A 21,000-nucleotide genomic window follows, 5' to 3' on the forward strand; every position below is an offset into this window, starting at 1 on the left:
AAATCTTTTCAAGAGGCGGCTTAAATTTTATATCTAGATATTTATTCATTAAGAGATTAAGCACACAAATAGATCGTGTATACACACATGAATGAATAAATTTTTTAACGTATTTATTAGGTGCTTACTCTGCTTTCAACACTTCATAAGTAGTAGAAATACAAATACAAAAATGAAGACAGTTCTCTCTCAAGTTGTTGGGGAAGACTGTTTCATATAGGGAGTGATTACCAAGGGAAATGTATTTTTGGTGTAAAAAATTACAGGAATTCTTATTGGAGCCATAGAGGAGAGAAGAATTGATGTGCTTTTTTCAGTTGCAGTGTCCAACTTAATTTTATAACGGTTTCAGAAAAATAAAATGGGAGAGAAGGTTGATGCAAAGATGATTAAGGACTCTGAGAAGGAGTGAACCACTCACTAATAAGGACATTGGGGACCTCAGGGTTAGGATCCTGGGGCTTGGAGAGGATTAAATCCTGCAGAGCAAGACAGCTAGGGAGAAAATGTCTGGAACATAACTGGAAACATTTATCATTTATATTCAATGAAAAATATGTTACCTAATGAGTATAAAAAATTGAATATTTTTAAAGGGAAATAATTGATCCAAGAAAATTATTTTTAAAAGGTCCTATTTTTCTTGTAATCAGATTATCACTTTAATATATAATCCAACTGAAAAGGAAAAAAATTGTCAAACTACATCATTATTGTCAACAATATATTTCTTTGGTGGAGATGAAATATTGAGGCAACAATATCGAAGGTTGGTAAAAGTTTTTTGTCTTATGTTTATTTATTTATTTATTTTGTTGGGGGTGGGGGGGGGGGAGGCATTTGGGATTAAGTGACTTGCCTAGGGTCACACAGCAAGTTATGTTAACTGTCTGACTTAAAGATCTACACTCTATTCACTGCTCCGTGTTTCCTTCTCTTTTTCCTTCAGTGTGTGACCTCGGGCAAGTCATTTTAATCTTTGCCTCTGTTTCATCAGCTGTAAAATGGAAATAATAATAGTACCTATATCACAGGATTGTTGTGAGTCTCAAATGAAATAATATTTTAAAGTGGCTTAGCACAGTGCCTGGCACAGTTAGGTATCAAAGAAATATTTACTCCTATCCACTTTTAGCCCTTACTGCTCTTCTCTTCTACCAGCCCAAACTCAAAACTGCTAAATTTTTCCTGACTGCTCTTTATCTCTCTTCATTCCTGAATGCTCTTCCATGTGTTGATTTGATTCTTTTTCTAAAGAATTAGATGTTTAATTATTTTTAAGTTTATTAATTTTTAATTTTGTGAATGAAGTTTAACTTTCAGGGGGCACTGCAGTTAAAAAATAAAAATACAAATCTTGATGATATGGAATATGTAGTCAGAATTTAAGGGGAACCTTAAATTTCCTTGAACTTTTGTATCTGCTTTATTTGCAGCTATAAATAGTGATCTAATCAACTCTTTCATAGCACTTTGAAATATATGAAATTTTATAAAAATACATAAAATCAATATTGTGATTACATATAGCAATTCATCTGAGGGCAAAAAAACCAAAAACTTTCATGATACCATCAGCACTCCTTACTGATTCACTTAATACTAGTTCCTTCTAAGCACATATTTGCTTTTTCTCCTTGAACCTTTATTTTATTGTTATAGTAAACCTCTTCCTTTCATATTTATTCCATCTTTTTTGCAACCATAAAACCTTGACTCTTTTCACTAACACACTACATACCTGACTACCCATTCTATACTAGGTGTTCTTGTCTACTCTTATACACTAGGCCAGGAGAAATAGTAGGCACATTTCTTGCTCTTCAGTACCATTATCAGATCTTCCTTTTGCTGTCATCACTCAGTGATGACACTTTTGATCCTATCATATTTCTTATAGTCATATCTCTGCCTCTCTCCTCCCTTTTCCTGCTTTTGCAGGGAGTTTATTGTGCCTGACTTCTTCTTCCTGATCTCTGTAATGACTTAAAGTATCTATGTACTTTGTTATACTCTCAAACTTCCATCTTACTCTAGCCACTCATTTTTGTGGGTGATATTCCTTATATTATCTCCCATTAAAAAATTTCTCTTCATGATCCAGAACTTCGAAATTTCTTTTTCCTAGTATGTTATTGATTTCAGTATGTTACACATTTTTAAAGTAAACTCATTTCTTCATTTTTTATGTATGTCATGACATGCATAACTAGTGAAGATACTACTTTCTTAGAAAAGTCAAACAAATATAAGAATATGCTTCAAAATATGAATATGTTAAACATGTATCTTATATAAAATCTTTTCACAGAGCTCTGTTACATAAACCAGATGTGATAGAACAAATACTTCCAGAACATAGCTTGCTGAAGAACATTTGTTTTGATGAAGCATTTCAAGATGAGCAGCTAATAACTGAAGGTAGGCACTTTTCAACATCTTAAGATCTTGTTTGCTGTTTTCAACAGTATCTAAAGTCAGCAGGTTTTATGCAAATCTTGCCGTTATTTTTTGAGGTTTATAAATCTGATTTATAGCTGTCTCTATGTATACTTTATTATTATTTACAAAAGTGAAGAAAAGGATAATGTTTACCAGCTAATAAATTTAGACTTAATTTTTCTTATTCCAAAAACCTTTCTGTTATAGTTCATTAAGCCTAGAGAGCCCATTGAGCCCATCTAACACAATCCTGCATTTTACAGAAGGAATTGAGGCTTGGAGAAATAGGATAACTTGCCCAATGATTGCTTAGCTAATTATGCAGAGACACAATGCAAATTCAGATCTCATGATTCTTAGTTGATGTTCTTTTCCCTGTGGCTGTTTCTTACACTAAACAATTTTAAACAAAGAACTTGAATATTTCATAGATGTGGATGTACTTGGATGGATGTACTAAGAACTACTATGTGCTCTCAGCTAACTTATTTGTTTATTGTTATACTTGATCGATATATATTTTATCTCCTATAATAGAATGTGAGTTTTTTGAGAGAAAGGGACTTTTTTTGCCTCTATCTCTATTTCTGTTTCTACCATCTTTGTTCACTCCAAATATAAGGCACAGTTGTTTTTGGAAGATAATTCAATAATGATTAAATTCACAGAATTTTAAATTTGAGACCTTATAGTCCATTTCAAGAATTTGAAACCTCATGGGTAGTGCATTTGAAAGTTTTTAATACATAGAATCATATAATCAAGTGGTGGATTGAAAGAGTAGAGATTAGCAATTGCTATAGTTTTTGAGATTTGAACTAAAATGATTATTTGCTGGGGATGAAGCAGAAGAGGGCCCTAGATTAAATAAATTTACCTTATTTTAAAGCATTTACTTTATACATTGTATTTTCTTAGGCTCTGAGAGATTTCAAGGGAAGATCTTGAAGGATGGCTGTGTGGGAGATAGAAAATTTAAGTAGATGATAGATGGTTTTTTGTTAATAGATGGAGTAAGCAGACATGTTAGTAAGCAAAAGTAAAGGAGCCAGTGAGGGGGAAATTAAAGATACTGGAATAAAGAGGATAAATTTATAGTTCAGGGTCTTCAAGACAATAAAAAGTATGAACCAGTATTTGAAAGATTATGTAAAACAGAAAAGAACAAATGCTCCAATTTTTTAAAAAGGGAAAAGTACAGAATTTGCAAAATGGAGGCCAAAAATGATTGATTCCTAGAAAGAACTTAGAATAGGCAAACATAGATAAGAAAGCTATTACAAAGAGCCGTCATGGTTTCCTCAAGCAAGAATGACCTCATTTCCTTTTTGGTTAGGATTACCAAAGAGTAGTAGTTAAGTAGGATACAGTGGATAGAGGTTACCTAAATTTTAGCAAAGCTTGTAATAAAGTGTCTTACACTATACTTGTGAAGAAGATGGAAAAATATGGAATAGAACAGAATAAAGCTTGAAGCCATTTGTTATGTTTTTAACAGGTTTTACCACATGTGAGTATATATCTTAATTTTGTTCTATCCAATCAGGCAGTTTACAGTCAGTCTTTTGGGAGAAATAAGCAAACTAGAAACAGTGTGCCTTATGAATTGCCTTTTCGTAGAATGCACAAATTATTTCTCTTTTCACCTATTTTGGGGGGCAGAAGTTAGGAAAATGACAGAAATTGTTGAATTATATGGGTTGTAATGGGCTAATTATGAACCATAACTTTCTTTGCCTAACATATAATGATCTAGATTTGCTATATTATTAGATTTATAATTGCTGGGGTTATAATATGGATCTTCTCTTTAATGTATTTGACCTACTGTCCTGATTAGTATTTTAGTAGTTACAACTAACTAATCAATACTATTAATCATCAAAAATCTAATAATGGTCCTCAATCTAAGAAAATAACTCTGACAAAAGGATAAATATCTCCTAAACAAATTATAAATATCTGTTTTTTAAATTGCTCTTGTGTGAAGATTTGTATGTATTGCATAATCTTTTTCTGTTTCAGTGTGTGATCTTCCTGAACAACCAAATGATGATGTCCAGTGCTTTTATGGAAACATGCATAAGATTATTCTTTCTGTGATTGGTGACTTTACTGATACAAGTTCTAATCTTAGTTCTCTTCAGAATTGTTTACAACACGTCTTAGCTTCTAACAGGTAATGAGTATAAATTCTTTTACTGAATTAAAATTATCTTTATCAGACAATGAATTTGTATAATATTTATCTTATACTTAGGAACTTTCAAAAAACTTAATTGAATGGGGTTCTAATGATTAAAAAGCAGTTCAGTTTGGTAAAGTTGATTAGATTCTATTTATTAATTATTAATGATACACAGTGGAGAGCTCTATCTTAAGAACATGTATTTAAAGTATGAGAATTCAACTGTATGTCTTAAGCAAATAAAAAAGAGAAATGTATGTAGATAGTACTATATAGGGTGTACTATATAGGGTGTGATTACAAGAGAAAGGAAAGAATCCATTTCCTTTCCTCATTTTCCATGAAATGGATTTTAAGGAGAGTTAAGGCTATAATAAAGTACCAGGTAGAACAGGTCCTCTTAAAAGTTTTCCATTCACAAACCAAATCTGAACTGAGGTGTTTCTAGCAGCTTCATGCATATGCAGTGCATTGTGTATGTTAGGTGTTCAGAACCAAGAGTGCAGTGAAAGTTGTGTGATGCAACATGAGGAAGCACTACCAGAAACATCTCAGTCATTATACATTTGATTTTAGATTAATTTTTGATCATTGCTTTCAGAAGCCTTTTACTGTTGCTAAATCTTTGCCCATATTCAATTATACAACGCCACAGTGGGTTGCAACCCACAGAAGCTTTGAGGTAGAGGACTGATTAATGTACAATTGGAATTCTCTTACATGAAGAAAAATCCATCATTTTTCAAGAATGCTGAGACTTTTGTGTTAATTTTAGATTTTGTTTAATTTTTCCTTATAGGATATTTTTGACAACATATGCTAATAAAGAGCATAATCTTTGATATAAGGTGTTACTCCATTGTACATTAATTATGGATAAAAGGGAATGCTATTTTAATACCTTGATTTTTTTTTTCATATTTCAGATTCATTCTTTTTAAATAGAAAAGGAAAACCTTCTTGATTTAATCTTGGAGAAAATGGATTTAAATTCAGTGTATAGTAATGAATGTACCATGCCCTTTGAGCAGGTCATTTAATTTCTCTGTTGGGCTTCAAGTTTCTTCCTAGTTAAAAACAAAAAAATAGACTAAATTTCCATTAAGGTCCTTTCCACATCTTCACAGTATGGGAAAATTATAGTAGCTATACAATAGTTTTCTGATGTTAAGAAATTTTCAATGATAAATGTCTGTAGTATGTACTTATACTCAATTGAAGTCCTCCACTTGCCTTTTTATATTTGAATGTTTTACCTGGTTTCCACTTGCTTAGTTAGGTCGAGATTTCCATTAATTTTCCCACAATTCCAGTCGTTTTTAGTCTTATTTTTCATAATCTAAATTGGTAACAGTCATTTCTGCTGTATTAGTGTGAAATTGGGGCAGCATTCTTTTCAAAAAGATTTCTGCCTTTGTTTTTGTAAGCACAAAAATTGAGAAAAAGTTTTGTCTTCTCCGCTGTGCAATTGAAGACATCAATTCATTTCCAAATACCAGAGGTTCTTGACAGTTCTTCCAAGTACTTGTTATTACACTGTTTCCTATAAAACCTTATTAAGAAATATTCTGATTCCTGTGGGTCCTTCCCAAGTTCACTGCCAGGTGCTAAATTTCTTAACCAGAGCAGTTAACTTAATTCTTAATTAGGCATGAAGGATTTTTTTGTTTGTTTACTTATTGATAGATTACCTCCACTACATATTTAAAACTATTTTGTACAATTTACTCCCCAGGCCCCAATTGTTCAAATGGGAATAATGAATTTTCTAACTACTTTTCTCAGTTTTTTGTGTGAAATGTTTTGTAAACTATAAACTACAATGCTTACTACTATTATTTCCATTAACAATTGCTACTTGTTCTATTACTAGAAAGTACTAATGATGGATATTTTTATTAGGAACTTTTGTGTACTGCATCTTTATACTAGGAATCATGATATATTACACAATAAGAATGAAAACTTAAGAAAAATATTGACAAGCTTTTGATAATAACTTTATTTTAAATAACAGTTGCTTGACTAAAATTACATTAGGAAAAAATGAACTCTTCACACACACACACATACACTGGAGTGGATTCGTAGGTGAATATATCCTGAATCCAATAAAATATTATTTTGGTTTCATTGTAAATTTTGTTGATTAAATTGTCTTAGTATCTTATTTCCACTTAAAAAGAAAAAAAATGAGAAAATTAGCCTGAAGTCATACTTGGGATTTTCAGAACTTAGGTCACCATTTCTTAACAGAGAAACCAGGAATGTATTGTCTTCTCCTAAAAGTTGAAACCAAAAAGGAAATTCTTTACATTATAGGATACTCATTAGTCAAAGTTTCTGTTATGAACTTTGACCTATGAAGCACACCTGTTTAAAATATTTTAAATGGAAACTGTTTTAAATATGAATTATCACCTTATTAAAACATGCTTTTAATGACTTTAATTTTTTGTTTTGTCTAACAGCATTATAAGTGGTAAAAACATATCAACTGATGCATTTTTTTCTCCTTTTTTCCATCCTCCTCCCCCCTCTCCTCCTTTGGAATTCTTAATTCCTAAAGCAAATCCAGAAATTCTGAGAAACATATCAACAATGTTTCTTTGGATGTTCTTCCAGTTAAAGGACCTCAAGGTTCTCCCCTTTCTTCACAAGCTGCTGCTGAAACAGGTCAAAACACAGTAATTTTTCAACAAACGTGGTCTGTTCAACCTGAGCACTTAATTCTGAAAGTACCTTCTGTTTGTGAGTATATCAAATCATTTATCAGGCAGGTTATAGAATATTGTATCTTCTACTCCTTTGCTTCATTTTGCTCTGCATGTATATGCTTATTTTGACTGGGTTAAACTAGGTGTTTATTATTTTCTAGAGCTTTCCTAGCCCTCCAATATTGACATATTTTTGATCATAGCATTCCTTTATTTCTTGTTTGGTGGAATGACACAGTAGTTTGCAGTTTTCCAAGCCCTTTTAAACTCTCCTTTTAAATCCATAAGTCCCTATGGATTCTCACCTTTCTTCAAGTTTTCAGACACTGGCAATATATCTCACATTTAGCTTTAGATATGAAATCTTCATGTTTGTAAATAATAACACTTTGGACCGCTGAAATATTTAGCTGTTGTACTTTTAGAGAAAATAGTACAATATGAGAATCTTTACATTTCTTATTAAAACTGCCCTTTATTATTAATTTGCTGTTGCCATATTTTGTTCCCATGAAAACTAATAATATGTACCTCGATTTAGCTTTTTGATTTGACCACAACAGATGAGCCATTTTGACTATAAGTGGAATAAAACGGCATTTTTCCTATTAATGTAATTAATTGTACAGTTAAATTTTATTAGCATTGATTTTTAAGAATTAAAAAAATGCTTAAATTAAGTACTTAATATTTCCTTTGTTTTTTATACACTAGGTGGCATGACAAAAACTGGACATATACATATTTTAAATAATTCTGTTAGGTCACTGAAATTTGAACTCTCTTGGCCAGCTCATTGTCTCACAATAACACCACAGCATGGAGTTATTGACCCAGAGTACGTAAGACTTTGCTTTTAAATTCCACTTGAATTTTTAATGTTTAGATGCTATGTTTTCATAACCCATAATAGTTTTCACACTATTATTTTAAGTTGACCAAAGAAAGTATCTCTTCATTATTTTGCTGCCAGTAAATGCAATTAATGTCTGAGGATAGTAGATTTTATGTAATTTCACCTTTTTTTGTAGATGAATAAATGAAAAGCATTTATTGGGTATATCAAATACTGTTTTTCAAGTGCTGAGAGGAGAGAAAAGGGTAGACACTGCTTGTCCTAAAGCACATCCTAATTGAGATTGATCAAAAAAAATTCAGCGTCTGGCAGATAGAAAGACCCAGAAATCCTGAAGGTATTTCTGGGTGACACATCCCAGAGGCCCTTTGGCTACATCAGAAGTTAAGTGTTGGAGCGTAGAAATAAGGCACGTGTAAACTCCTGGATGAAATTAGGAAGTGATGTGAGAGCAGATAGTAAGACTTCATGTTTCTCTCTCATACAGGAAGAAATTAATGATCCCATCTAAGCCTTAGGAGTAATCATTTAGCCCATATAGGTTCTAGGCAGTCTGTCACCCAGGAGAGAGATGATAAGTAGCAAAAAGAATCACCAGAATGGGTTTGATTGCTTGAATTTGTCACTACCTTTGGTAGATTGAGCTTCTTAGTGAATTTCATTGAGACTTTTAATACTAACTTCAATAGACAGAAGAGAGAGACTTCTTGGACAAAGCCTTTAGCATCTAAAAAGTGAAAAGAATCCCAGAGATTAAGACCAACTTAGACCTGATGAGGAATGCCTTTTTTATTTGCCTCTAAATGGTCATCTGGTCACTGCTTAAATAAATGTAGTGAAAGGCACTACTTTTTGCACTGCTGAAGTTTTCTTAATATCTAACTCATATCCATGCCTCTGTTCTTCCATCTTGTGGGCCCAACAAAGCAAATCTTAATTCTTTCATTTAAATAGTTTTCAAAAGCTGTAAGAAAGCTATTCCTAGAAAAATGTCCCTAGTTTCTCTGATCGAGATTTGGTCACTACAGTCCTTGACACTGTCAAATGGTTTGATATCAGAAAAAGAGATATGACTTTATAATCACATTAAAGAATATTCACTATCTTGTCTTTTTTGTAGCTTTCACACTGCTCCCTATCCCTATCCCTCCTGAATCAAAAAGTGACCTCTTTGTTAGTCTTGCTTTTGACACCTGTATCCCCAGCCCAGTTACTTCTGCTTAATGAATGCTTTTCCATTCATTCTGCACCCCATGTTCTATTATTCAGGTGCATGGCGACTTGAATGAGTTGAATGCTGTTGTTTACCTGGATTTCTTTTTTCCACTAACCACTTTTCTTCATTAGTCAATAGATCAGTTATTCATTGATGAGAAAATAGATTTATAGAACTGGTTGGGACTGGCTGATGAGTGCCTTAAAAGGAAGAAAGTAAATAGAAAATAATTTTTAGTTTGAGATCTTTCCTTAGTTGAGGGAAAAGGAAAACTTCATAGGGGAGGTGATGTCTGAGTAGAGGCTTGTGAAAAAAAGATAAGGATACTGAGAAGCAGAGAATAAGGAATGGAGCATGTTTCTTGGCATGATGGACAGTCTTTACAAATCCAAGGAAAGAAGAGATCCTAAGTCTTTTAGTTCAGTTTCTTCAATAATATCTAATTCTATATTTGCTTTTTTGTTAATTTCTTCAAAATAAAAGAAGATATTGACATTTCTTACTCTTATTAAATGTTTCTGGCTTCTTGTAATTCAGATAATTTTTCCTTTGTGAACTTAGATGCTAAGGCTTTTTGAATATCTAAATTTAATGATGATGTTTGTTTGTTGTTTGGTTCTTTTTAGCATAATATCACTCTTTTGTATAATCTCTTTTGTTGTGAATCTAACTTTGCTTTGTCTGATTGAATGACTGCAACTCCTGCTTTTAGATTCACCTGATGCATAGTAAATTATGTTTTAGTTCCTCACTATTATTCTTTGTATTTTAAATGCCTTTCTTTCTTTCTTTCTTTCTTTCTTTCTTTCTTTCTTTCTTTCTTAATAGCCTTTTATTTACAGGTTATATGTATGGGTAACTTTACAGCATTGACAATTGCCAAACCTCTTATTCCAAATTTTCCCCTCCTTCCCCTCACCTCCTCCCCCAGATGGCAGGATGACCAGTAGATGTTAAATATATTAAAATATAAATTAGATACACAATAAGTATACATGACCAAACCGTTATTTTGCTGTACAAAAAGCATCAGACTCTGAAATATTGTACAATTAGCCTGTGAAGGAAATCAAAAATGCAGGCAAAAATATAGGGATTGGGAATTCAATGTAATGGTTCATAGTCATCTCCCAGAGTTCTTTTGCTGGGCGTAGCTGGTTCAGTTCATTACTGCTCCATTGGAACTGATTTGGTTCATCTCATTGCTGAGGATGGCCAGGTCCATCAGAATTGGTCATCATATAGTGTTGTTGTTGAAGTACATAATGATCTCTTGGCCCTGCTCATTTCACTCAGCATCAGTTCATGTAAGTCTCTCCAGGCCTTTCTGAAATCATCCTGTTGGTCATTTCTTACAGAACAATAATATTCCATAATATTCATATACCACAATTTATTCAGCCATTCTCTAGTTGATGGTCATCCACTCAGTTTCCAGTTTCTGGCCACTACAAAGAGGGCTGCCACAAACATTTGCGCACATACAGGTCCCTTTCCCTTCTTTATAATCTCTTTGGGATATAAGCCCAGTAGGAACACTGCTGGATCAAAAGGTATGCACAGTTTGGTAATTTTTTGAGCATAGTTCCAAATTGCTCTCCAGAATAGTTGGATATATTCACAATTCCACCAACAATGTACTAGTGTCCCTGTTTTCCCACTTCCCTTCCAACATTCTGCGTTATCTTTCCCTGTCATTCTAGCCAGTCTAACAAGTGTGTAGTGGTATCTCAGAGTTGTATTAATTTGCATTTCTCTGATTAATAATGACTTGGAGCACCTTTTCATATGGCTAGAAATAGTTTCAATTTCTTCATCTGAAAATTGTCTGTTCATATCCTTTGACAATTTATCAATTGGAGAATGGCTTGATTTCTTATAAATTAGAGTCAATTCTCTATATATTTTGGAAATGAAGCCTTTATTAGAACCTTTGACTGTAAAAATATTTTCCCATTTTTAACTGCGTTTCTTTTAAGCAACTGAGTGTTGGGGTTTTTCCCTTCCTTATTCTATTTGCCACTTTTTTTGATACATTAGATTACTTAATCCATTCACATTTAAAGTTATGAAAGTCAAGTTGATATTTTTCCTCATTTGTCTCTGTGATTTTTAAAATAAGTATTTCTCCGTTTTCTCTCTAAAGATAATACTTTGTATCTTCAATTATCTTGTCTTAATCTACTTGAAGATAAACCTATTCTTATTAGCTTTCTTCCCTTCACTCTTACGGCTTCTGCTTTTCTTTTTTTTTTTAAACCCACTGTTCATAGTTTTGGAATTTTGCTCCAAAAATCCCCCTTCTACTCCTCCCCTTCAATTTAGATTGACTGTTTTAAATTTTAATTGTGCCTTTTTCTAAAAAGGAGTTTTTGTTCCAATTCTTTTAATTGCTTTTATTAAAAATTTTGCAACTTTAAAAAAAATTTTTTTTTAAACTTATAAAACAGATGAATCAAGGTTTTGGTTTGGAAGATGGGATGCCTATCTAGTTTATAAAGCTTATAGGATATTTAAGGGTTCTCCTATAATATCTTTACCTTTATTCATGGAGCTTATGTTTATTCTTTTTTTTTACTCAGGTACCTTAATTAAGGTACCTATTTTGAATTCTTTCTTCTAAATAGCTTGTATTAAATTGCCATGTAGGTTTTACCCCTTGCCCCATTTTTCCTCTTTGTCAAACTCTTTGAAATACCAGTTCTTCCAGAGTAATAGAGAAGAGAGAAGTTTTAGCTCCTGGAAGGAATTTAACTGTTCATAATTGTGCAATTCATTACTATCCTTTGCTTTTGCCATGATCTTTTTTTTTTTTTTTCTTTGATTCATGCCTTTTTACCTTTCTTAGTTTGATTTGCCTCTGTTCTTGAAACAGGAGGATTGGTCCCTTTAAACATTAAATCCTTACAGATTAAATTCATTCTAAATCACTGTCTCCATTTACAAAATATTCCTGTTTTTCCATGGAGTCATTCTTCAGTGGGATACACTCCTGTAATGCTGGAGAAACTGAGGCAAGATAGAGATTAGAGAATATTTAATATTTTATTTGAAAGGGAGAGATTTACTGGGCCCAGATGGATCCATGGGTTTGGTCCCAGTGATGAGGTTTAGATTTGGGGAACCCAAATGAAATTAGGATTTCTGGTGGTCAGGGAGTTAAATGAGGTCTAGCGGTGACAGGTTCAAGGTTCAGGGAATCAAATGGAGGGATTTGGCTACCCTGCAACCCCTCAGGATTCAGCTCAAGGGTAGGGAGTTTTGGGGAACTCCCTTCTGGTGGCGCAGAAGCTCCCTGTAAAGGAATTTACAGACCTGATAACCTAAATTGATAAAAGAGGTTCATTATGGGGATTGGAATAAGGTTAAAGTCTAGTTAGGAAATAGGTGAAGGTAAAGAGAGGATAGCACTGGAAACAGTATTCCATTGGGCAGAGGCTCCTTGGGATGCCAAGCATGGTATAGCTAGCATGTTTGGAACCTTTGCAAAGAGAGGATTTTAGTTTGGGGACCATGGGTGGAATCCCAAGTTGGCTCCTCACTGGGTTTCAGCTAGGGCTAGAATTTGAATTGAATTAAATGAGTTTCAGGACTGAGCCGACCCCCACCCAGATAACAAAGATGAAACTGTTTGTCCTTGGGGACAGGGTCCTTCACTGAGGCAGAGTTGAAGATTTTCTCCTTTAAGGATTTTCAGAGTTTTAGGGTCCCCTCTTCCTTCCCCCCCTCAAGCAGTCATAACTTAAATTCATTTAAAGGAAAAGGGATTTGAGACAGGGTCACTTATTGAGGCAGAATTGAAGGGGATTTTCTCCTTCAAGGATTTTTAGAGTTCCAGGGTCCCCTCTTCACCAGGGCTGAATGAGACTATTGTCTCCAAGAATCCAGCAAACAATGTGAATTCTCAATGACATATATACATGTGGCTCAGATACAGGGGGTAGACAGAGGCAGGGGTGGAGTCAGAGTGCTAAGAGCGGAATGGGACTCTGACAGGCGTGGGGAGAGGCATTCTGATATTCTAAAATATAAGATCTTTTATCCTTATCAAATATTCTGATGATTAAAAGGGGAGGGATGATTGAGCAGAACAGTTAGAAATTGAGGCAGAACAATGCAGGGACACCGAAGCAGGACAATTTATGGAAACTGAGTCAGGATAATAAGAGAACTGTGGCACAACACTCTACCCCTGAAACAAGATTTCCCTTTTTCTTAACTTCCTTTTTTAGTTTTTGACTTTTGTCTCTTTGCTTGTTCTCCCAGACTCTTTTTTTAAAAAAATTAATATTTTTATTTTCCCCAGTTAACATGTAAGGCAATTTTTTATGGTTCTTTTAAAAACTTTTGAGTTTTAGATTCTTGCCCTTCATCCCCAACCCCATCCCATCCCATTAAGAAAGCACATGTGAAGTTATGCAAAATATTTTCATAATTCATATTGTGAAAAAAAACATAATCTCCCCCTTCTTTGCCACAAAAAGACTCAAGAAAAATAAAGAGTATGCTTTAATCTGTATTCAGACACAATCAGTTCTTTCTCTATGGAGAACATTTTTCATCATAAATTCTTCAGAGTAGTCATGGATCATTGTATTGCTAACAGCACTGCTGGTAATCCTACAACATTGCTATTACTTTGTATACAGTACATTTCACTTTGCTTGAGTTCATGGAGATCTTTCCAGGTTTTTTCTAGACTATCCTATTTATCATTTCCATAGAACTATAATATTCCACCTTTATTACATACCACAATTTATTCAGCCGTTCCCCAAATGAATGGGCATCCCCTCAGTTTTCAGTTCTTTTGTCTTGAGAAGAGAGCTGCTATAAACATTTTTGTACATATAGGTTCTTTTCCTTTTTTTTTTTTTTTTTTTTTAATCTCTTCTGGCACTCATGCCTAGTAGTGATATTGTTAGGTCAGAAGATATGCATGATTTTACAGCCTTTTGGGCATAGTTCTTATCTTTTGTCATTTATGAGGCTTTGATCAGAGAAGCTTGCTTCAAAATTCTTTTCATAATTACTATTGATAATTATTTCCCCCTGTTTATTCTCTTCTCTCTTTCTTTTCACCCTGATCTTCTTCAATAGTGTTTTGCTATTAACCATATTTCCCCCAATATGCCTTCTCTTCCTCCCTCTTTATATCACCTTTTCCTCCTGCTTTCCTGCAGGGTAAGATAGATTTCTATACCCAGTTGAGTGTGTTTGTTATTTCCTTTGAGCCAATTCTGATAAGACTTACTAAGGTTCTTCCCTTCAATCCCACTTCCTCTTCCCCTCCACTATAAAGCTTTTTTCTTGCCTCCTTTATGACTGATAATTTACATCATTCCGCCTCTCTCTTTCCTATTCTCTCAGTACATTCCTTTCAGCCTTTAGTTTTATTTTTTTAAAGATGTTATCCATTCATCTTCAACCCACATCTATGCCCTCTGTCTCCTAACTGCCATAATAATAAGAAAGTTCTAAGTTACAAGTATCATTTTCCCATGTAAGAATATAAACAGATAAACCTTATTAAGTCTCTTAAGATATTACTTTCCTGATTACCTCTTTATGCTTCTCCTGAATCCTGTATTTGAAAATCAAATTTTCTATTCAGTATCTGTTTTTTTCATCACAAATGCTTGAAAATCTTCTGTTTTATTGAATGTCTACTTTTTCCTTTGAAGAAGAATTATAATAAATTTTGCCGAGTGGGTGATTCTTAGCTCCATTGCTGTCCAGAATATCTTTTCCAAACTCTCCAGTCCTTTCACGTAGGAGCTGCTAAATCTTGTGTTATCCTGACTGTGGCTCCTCTGTACGTGAATTGTTTCTTTCTGGATGCTTGCAGTATTTTCTCTTTGATCTGGGACTTCCTAGAATTTGAGTACAATATTCCTGGGAGTTTTCATTTTGAGAGTTCTTTCATAAATGATGCGTGGATTCTTTCAATTTCTCTATACTCTCTGAGTGTAGGATATCAGGACAGTTTCCCTTGATAATTTCTTGAAAGGTGATGTCTAGGTTCTTTGATCATGGCTTTCAAACAGGTTAATAATTTTTAAATTCTCCCAGATCAAATTTTTCCAGCTCATTTTTTTTTCAATGGGATATTTCACATTGTTTTCTGTGTTTTTGTTCTTTTGATTTTGCCTTATTGTATTTTGATTTCTCATAAAATCATTAATTTCCATTTGCTCAATTCTGATATTTAAGGAATTATTATCCTCAATGAGCTTTTGTACCTCTTTTCACATTTGGCCAATTTTGCTTTTTAAGGTATGCTGCTCAATTCTCTACTCAATTTTTCCTCTATCTCTCTTACTTGATTTTCAAAATCCCTTTTAAGCTCTTCCATAGTCTGATACCAATTCTGATTTTCCTTGGAGGCTTTGGAGTAGGAGCTTTGGCTTTGTTATTATCTTCTGAGTGTGTGTTTTGAACCTCCTTGTCACCATGATAACTTTTAGAGGTCCGAAACTTTTTTTTTTTTAATTTTTGCTCATTTTCCTAGTCTATTACTCAGCTTTAAACACTTTGTTAAAGTAGGGCTCTGTTCCCAAGCTTTTAGGGGTTTTGTGCAGTTGTTTTCAAAGCTCCTTCTAGGAACCTGACCACAAGTCCTCTTTTTTTTCCTGGAACTATGAGAAGTGTCCCCATTCCACTGGGGCTTTAAATTCTAGTATGCTAAAGTAACAAAGTCCTTCCTCAGTGTTAAAAGAGAGACCTCCTGTGAGCTGAGGCCTCAGGAAGCTGCAGATGCTACCACTGACCATGCCTACTCCTGGTTTGCTGGTTTCCAAGGTTCTCTCATCCTACTGACAAACCTTTCCTGTTGACCTGGGTGCAAAGATCTAGAAACCATCAATACTGCTGCTGATTAGAAGCCCAAGGCCCATTCAGGATTTGCTGGGCCTAGGGCTGGGGTCTGGTCCAGGACCGGGTTGTGTACTAGACTCATATTGTGGATCTATAAATCTTTCTAGTGACCTTCTATGTTGTCTTTAGACGAAAAATGGTTGCACTCCATCTTTTTGCATGTTCTAATGCTTTAAAATTTGTTTTAGAGTCATTAAAAATAATTTGTAGAGGTTCGGGTAAGAACTCGGTGAGTCTTGGCTCTGCCTCTGAGAGTCTGTCTGTCTGGCTCTCTTCATTCTTAAACTTTGACTTGCTAGAATACACTATATATTTTCTAATATCTTCTTCTTCCTTTGTCTCCTCTTATTATGCACCCTCTCATTTTGCAGTTTAATCTCACCAAAATTCATTAATTTGTATGTAGGGTGTTGTGTGGTTTTATTCCATGATATTTTAGGCTTGTTTTTCTATTTCTTCTTTGACTTACATTGTAACTTTTTTTTTTTGTATAATTTAAGAAAGTACTCTCTTAATGATTTCTTAGTCATCTTTTGATTTTTTGGTCTTTGATAGCTCTATTTGTTTATCTTTCTTGTGTTTCTGTTGTTTGTGTTAGAAAAAACTTTTTCTTTCTACAAATGTTTTTATTGAAAATAATTCTTTTCCATTAATGATTATGATCAGTTTTGCAGGATATATTACCTTGAATTGTGTCTTGGGCTTTATTCTTTGAAACACATTATTCTTTCCTGAAGTTTCTGCTGAATGCATAATAACTTTGTGTTATTCAAATTCCCTTTTCTTTATATTTGAAGGTCTTTTCTTGGTAACTTGCAGAATTTCTTACCATTGTATTTGTGAAACATTACCAATATATAACTTGGAATTTGCAGCAAAAGACTTTTTTTCCTTTTTTAAAAAATAACATTGTAGTATACAATAACAAAAAATGTTATTTTAAAGAATTAGTTATTTTCTTCAGGGTTTATTTGAAGGTGGTTATCAAACTATTGATGACATGGTATAACAAAAACATGATGAGTGTTGAGTGAATGGTAGTAGTAGGAGTAGTAGTAATAGTAAATTGAAATTACTGATTTATTTTTTAGTTGCTATGGGGAAAGTGAATATAATTTAAGGCAGTGGTTACCAGGATTAGGACTGTGATCCCTGTATATGACATGGTTTTGTTATGATTATTGATATTAAACATTTTTTGTATTTGTATTTTTTTTTGTTTAGAAGTCGACTATTAATTCTTGTAAGTCCTAATTCGTCACTTGCCATAAAGCCCTCACCAGTTCCGTGGAGTGGTTTGATCTATATACATTGTGACAATGGACAAAAGGTAACTTGTAAAAAATTGAATCTATTAACATGTGTTAGCTCCTATTTCCTAATGAGGCTGATTGCAGTCATATGCTTCACTTTTAAAAGGAAAGAGTACAAGAAAGGGTATTAGTCTTTAATTACTACCACTTCTGTAAACTTTCCAAGAGTCCCCTCTCCCCCACAAAAGGCTTTGTTAAAAAAAAAAAAAAAGAAGAACAAGAAAAATTAAAAGGATTTTTAAAGGGGAAAAAAAAGAATCAGTTCATCTATTAAGTATCATTAGGGAATGAAACCTTTTTCCATAAATAAATTTTCCAGATTTTATTGCCTTTATGAAAATCAGTTATTTTATAACCATTCCCTTCCAGATAACTTTGGACTGTAGGGCTGTCTGTCCCATAAGTATTTCCGAGTTCTTGTTTTCTTCTAAACAATTTTTATTTACTGATTCTTCTCATATCAACATCCATGCTGCTATTCTTACATAAGTAAAACATAAAGCTAAAGAGACCTTAAGACTAATCTAACCCATCCCCTAAATTGTGAATAAAGTGAAGTTTAGGTAAACTTCAACTTGTTAAAGATCATGTAACTGCTTATGACAGGTCTAGAAAAGTTTTCTTTAGTGTTTCTTGATGTAAAGCCCTGTTTCTTCATCTATCTTCCACTTTCAGCTGTTGTCTTGAGTCTAATTTAATAGAACTTGAGTTTGTGAAGAGAAAACCAATAATCTAGTCTAATAAGATCATTATTTTTATGTGTGAAATTCAAGCTACTGAGTCAAATACTGACACGAGGATAGTACTGTGTCTCATTAGTGGGAGATCAATATTTTTTTTAAATGGATTTTTAAAAATATATATTTCTTTTGTCACTCAGAGGCATATTTTTATGTAGTCAAGTTTGAATGTGTAAGTCAGCGTTTACTAGAGAATAACAAGATAAATCATTTTAGATACTACCTTGCTGCATTTATTGGAACATTTTTTGACTTTAAAAAATTACTAGTAATAATCAGAATATCGAGTGTTTAATTGCTAAGATGTTCATAGAAACTTGCTATAGTTACAATTTAGCTCAAAGTTCATGTTATTAGCCTCTAAGAGTCTTAAATTAAGAATCTCTCGTTATTTGAAAACTGTAAAACATCTTCTTATAGTTGGAGTTATGTGGAGTAATTTTAGGAATTAGGACAATGGGATTCAGGAACAACTTCATGTAGGATGTGGGGAGATAAGGGAGAGTATTATTGTCAGCATAGAGTTATAGTTAATGCAAAAGCAAAGATGTAAGAGAGTGGAGGGGGGAATGGGTAACAAAGACTATTATGTGCAAGAGAAAAATATATTGTAATGCTGTAAAGATCATTTTGAACCTGGTCATGAAATGCTTAAAATGTCAAAGGGAGGGAGGGGTGGGGGTTAGTATTTTGTTTAGGAGTGAAGTTTGTTATCTTATTATAAAGGCATGGCATATTTAGACCTGTGTTTCAGGGATATAACTTTGGCAGCCATGTGAAAGATGAATTGGAAAGGAGTAAAACTCAGTGGAGAGAAACTAAGTAAGCTTTGGAAATGTAAGTTAGGATGATGACCATTTGTCTGGGAATAAAGGGATAAGCTAAAGTGTTGTTATAAAGATAGAAGAAACAAACTCTTGCAAATGATTGGATATGTGAAGTAAGGGATGGGGTCAAAGATGATTCTGAGGTCATGAATCTGTATGTCTAAAAGGATATTGGTGTCCTTGACTGAAAAAGTAAAGTTTGGAAGAGGAATGGCTTTGAAAGAGAGCAATGAGAAAAGAATGTAGAAATGTAGAATTTCAGGTGCCATTTGGCATTTGGTAATTTAGGGCTTGAATTCAAGGAGAATCAGACAAGAGCTGGATATGTAAACCTGATCCTGGGAGTCCTCATCTGCATGGAGATACATAAACTATCAGATCTGATGAGTTATTAAGACAGACAAAGAAGAGGATCCAAGAACAGAGACTTTGAATGTTCCCATAGTTAGCAAGAGATGCAGAGTTACTGAATTAAGAGTTGAAAGGGGATGTCAGTGGCCATCTTATTCAACCCATACCAAAAAAGAATCTTCACTGTAATCTACACAATTGTCATTCACCTTTTGAGGACTTTGATGAAGAAGAAATACACCATTTCTCTAAGCAGCCCATTCCACATTTGCACTGCTCCAATTTTAAAGTTTTTCTTGACATCAAGCCTAAATTATCCTTTTTGCAATTTCCATCCATGGATTCTAGTTCTTCTCTCTGAGCCAAATAGAACAAATCTATTTTCCTCTCCATACGATAGCCCTATAGATACTTGAAGACATATTAGGTCATCTTTGAGTCTTTTATCAAGGTAAAATATGTCTGCTTCCTTAAAACTGATTTTTATGTGATGTGGACTCAAGTCCTTCCCCATTCTTGTTGCTCTCCTCTGGATACTCTAGTTTATTATTGTCCTTAGACTATGGTCCCTAGAGTTGAACACAGTACTCTAGATAAAGTACAGCGAGTGCCCATTGAAGTCAAGATTGAAAATTATATCCCTCAGTGCTGCCTGGGATTGCATTAGTTCTTGACTCATTGAATTTGCTATCCGCTAAAATCTGAAGACCTTTTTCAAGATAACTGTTTATTCATATTTTCCCCTATTTCATTCTTGTAGACTTGAGACATGTTGAATTAAATGTATTTTTTTCACCAAAAACCCCCACAAAACTTAAAAAGCAAAACAAAATAGGCTCAATCAAGGATTTTGGCATCTGTGGAAGATTTCTTAAGATTTAGATATCTCAAAATTAGTTTTCTAATATTTATTTTTTGTAAACTTAGCTATCTTAAGAGATCTACTAATGTATAGGGTATAAAATAGGAAAGAATCACCTTTTGGAGAAGCAGTCACTTCCTCATACACTGAAAGAATAATTTAAGTGGTATTTTGAAAGAATGCTTTAAGTTTTGTTTCAAGGAGATATAATTAAAGGCAGTCATCTCTCTATTAAGTATCTTAATATGCTTTTGCTTATTGAAATTTAAAAACAAGTATATACTTTTTAAAATTTATGTATTTTATATTTCCTTTCCCTGCTTTATTTCAAAAGGTTGTAAAGGTACAAATTAGAGAAGACATTACTAAGGAAGGTCCTTCAACCGTCTTGGCCTCTAAACAAATTTTAACATCTGAGTCTCCAGTGAGTCATATGGTAAAACCATTTACAAAACCACCCTCGACAAAAGTTGAAATAAAAAATAAAACCATCACTTTTCCTGAAACAGAACCTGGTGAAACCTCAGGTATTGAATCCCAAAATCACGTAATTAAAATGTTCAGTGTTATTTATCTTACCCTTGTTGTTATGCATAAAGCAATGATAGAGAG

General features: G+C 33.5%; 1 protein-coding gene across 7 annotated transcripts in view; it reads left to right on the plus strand.

The window, feature by feature from the left end:
- The window catches only part of CEP192 (centrosomal protein 192), a 140,948-nt gene that overhangs the window by 100,979 nt on the left and 18,969 nt on the right, over positions 1–21,000 (plus strand). For all 7 annotated transcript variants that reach the window (XR_004230987.1, XM_031946670.1, XM_031946671.1 and 4 more), the window contains 7 exons: positions 654–769; positions 2,312–2,421; positions 4,468–4,621; positions 7,200–7,381; positions 8,062–8,185; positions 17,520–17,625; positions 20,723–20,915. Coding sequence is in view for 6 of the 7 variants with exons in the window: in XM_031946670.1 (XP_031802530.1) it covers positions 654–769; positions 2,312–2,421; positions 4,468–4,621; positions 7,200–7,381; positions 8,062–8,185; positions 17,520–17,625; positions 20,723–20,915 (985 nt within the window). In the remaining variant the exon portion in view is untranslated. The remainder of the gene's footprint in view (positions 1–653; positions 770–2,311; positions 2,422–4,467; positions 4,622–7,199; positions 7,382–8,061; positions 8,186–17,519; positions 17,626–20,722; positions 20,916–21,000) is intronic.

This window comes from Sarcophilus harrisii, chromosome 1 (assembly GCF_902635505.1).
Source record: "Sarcophilus harrisii chromosome 1, mSarHar1.11, whole genome shotgun sequence".
NCBI classification, from domain to species: Eukaryota; Metazoa; Chordata; class Mammalia; order Dasyuromorphia; family Dasyuridae; genus Sarcophilus; species Sarcophilus harrisii.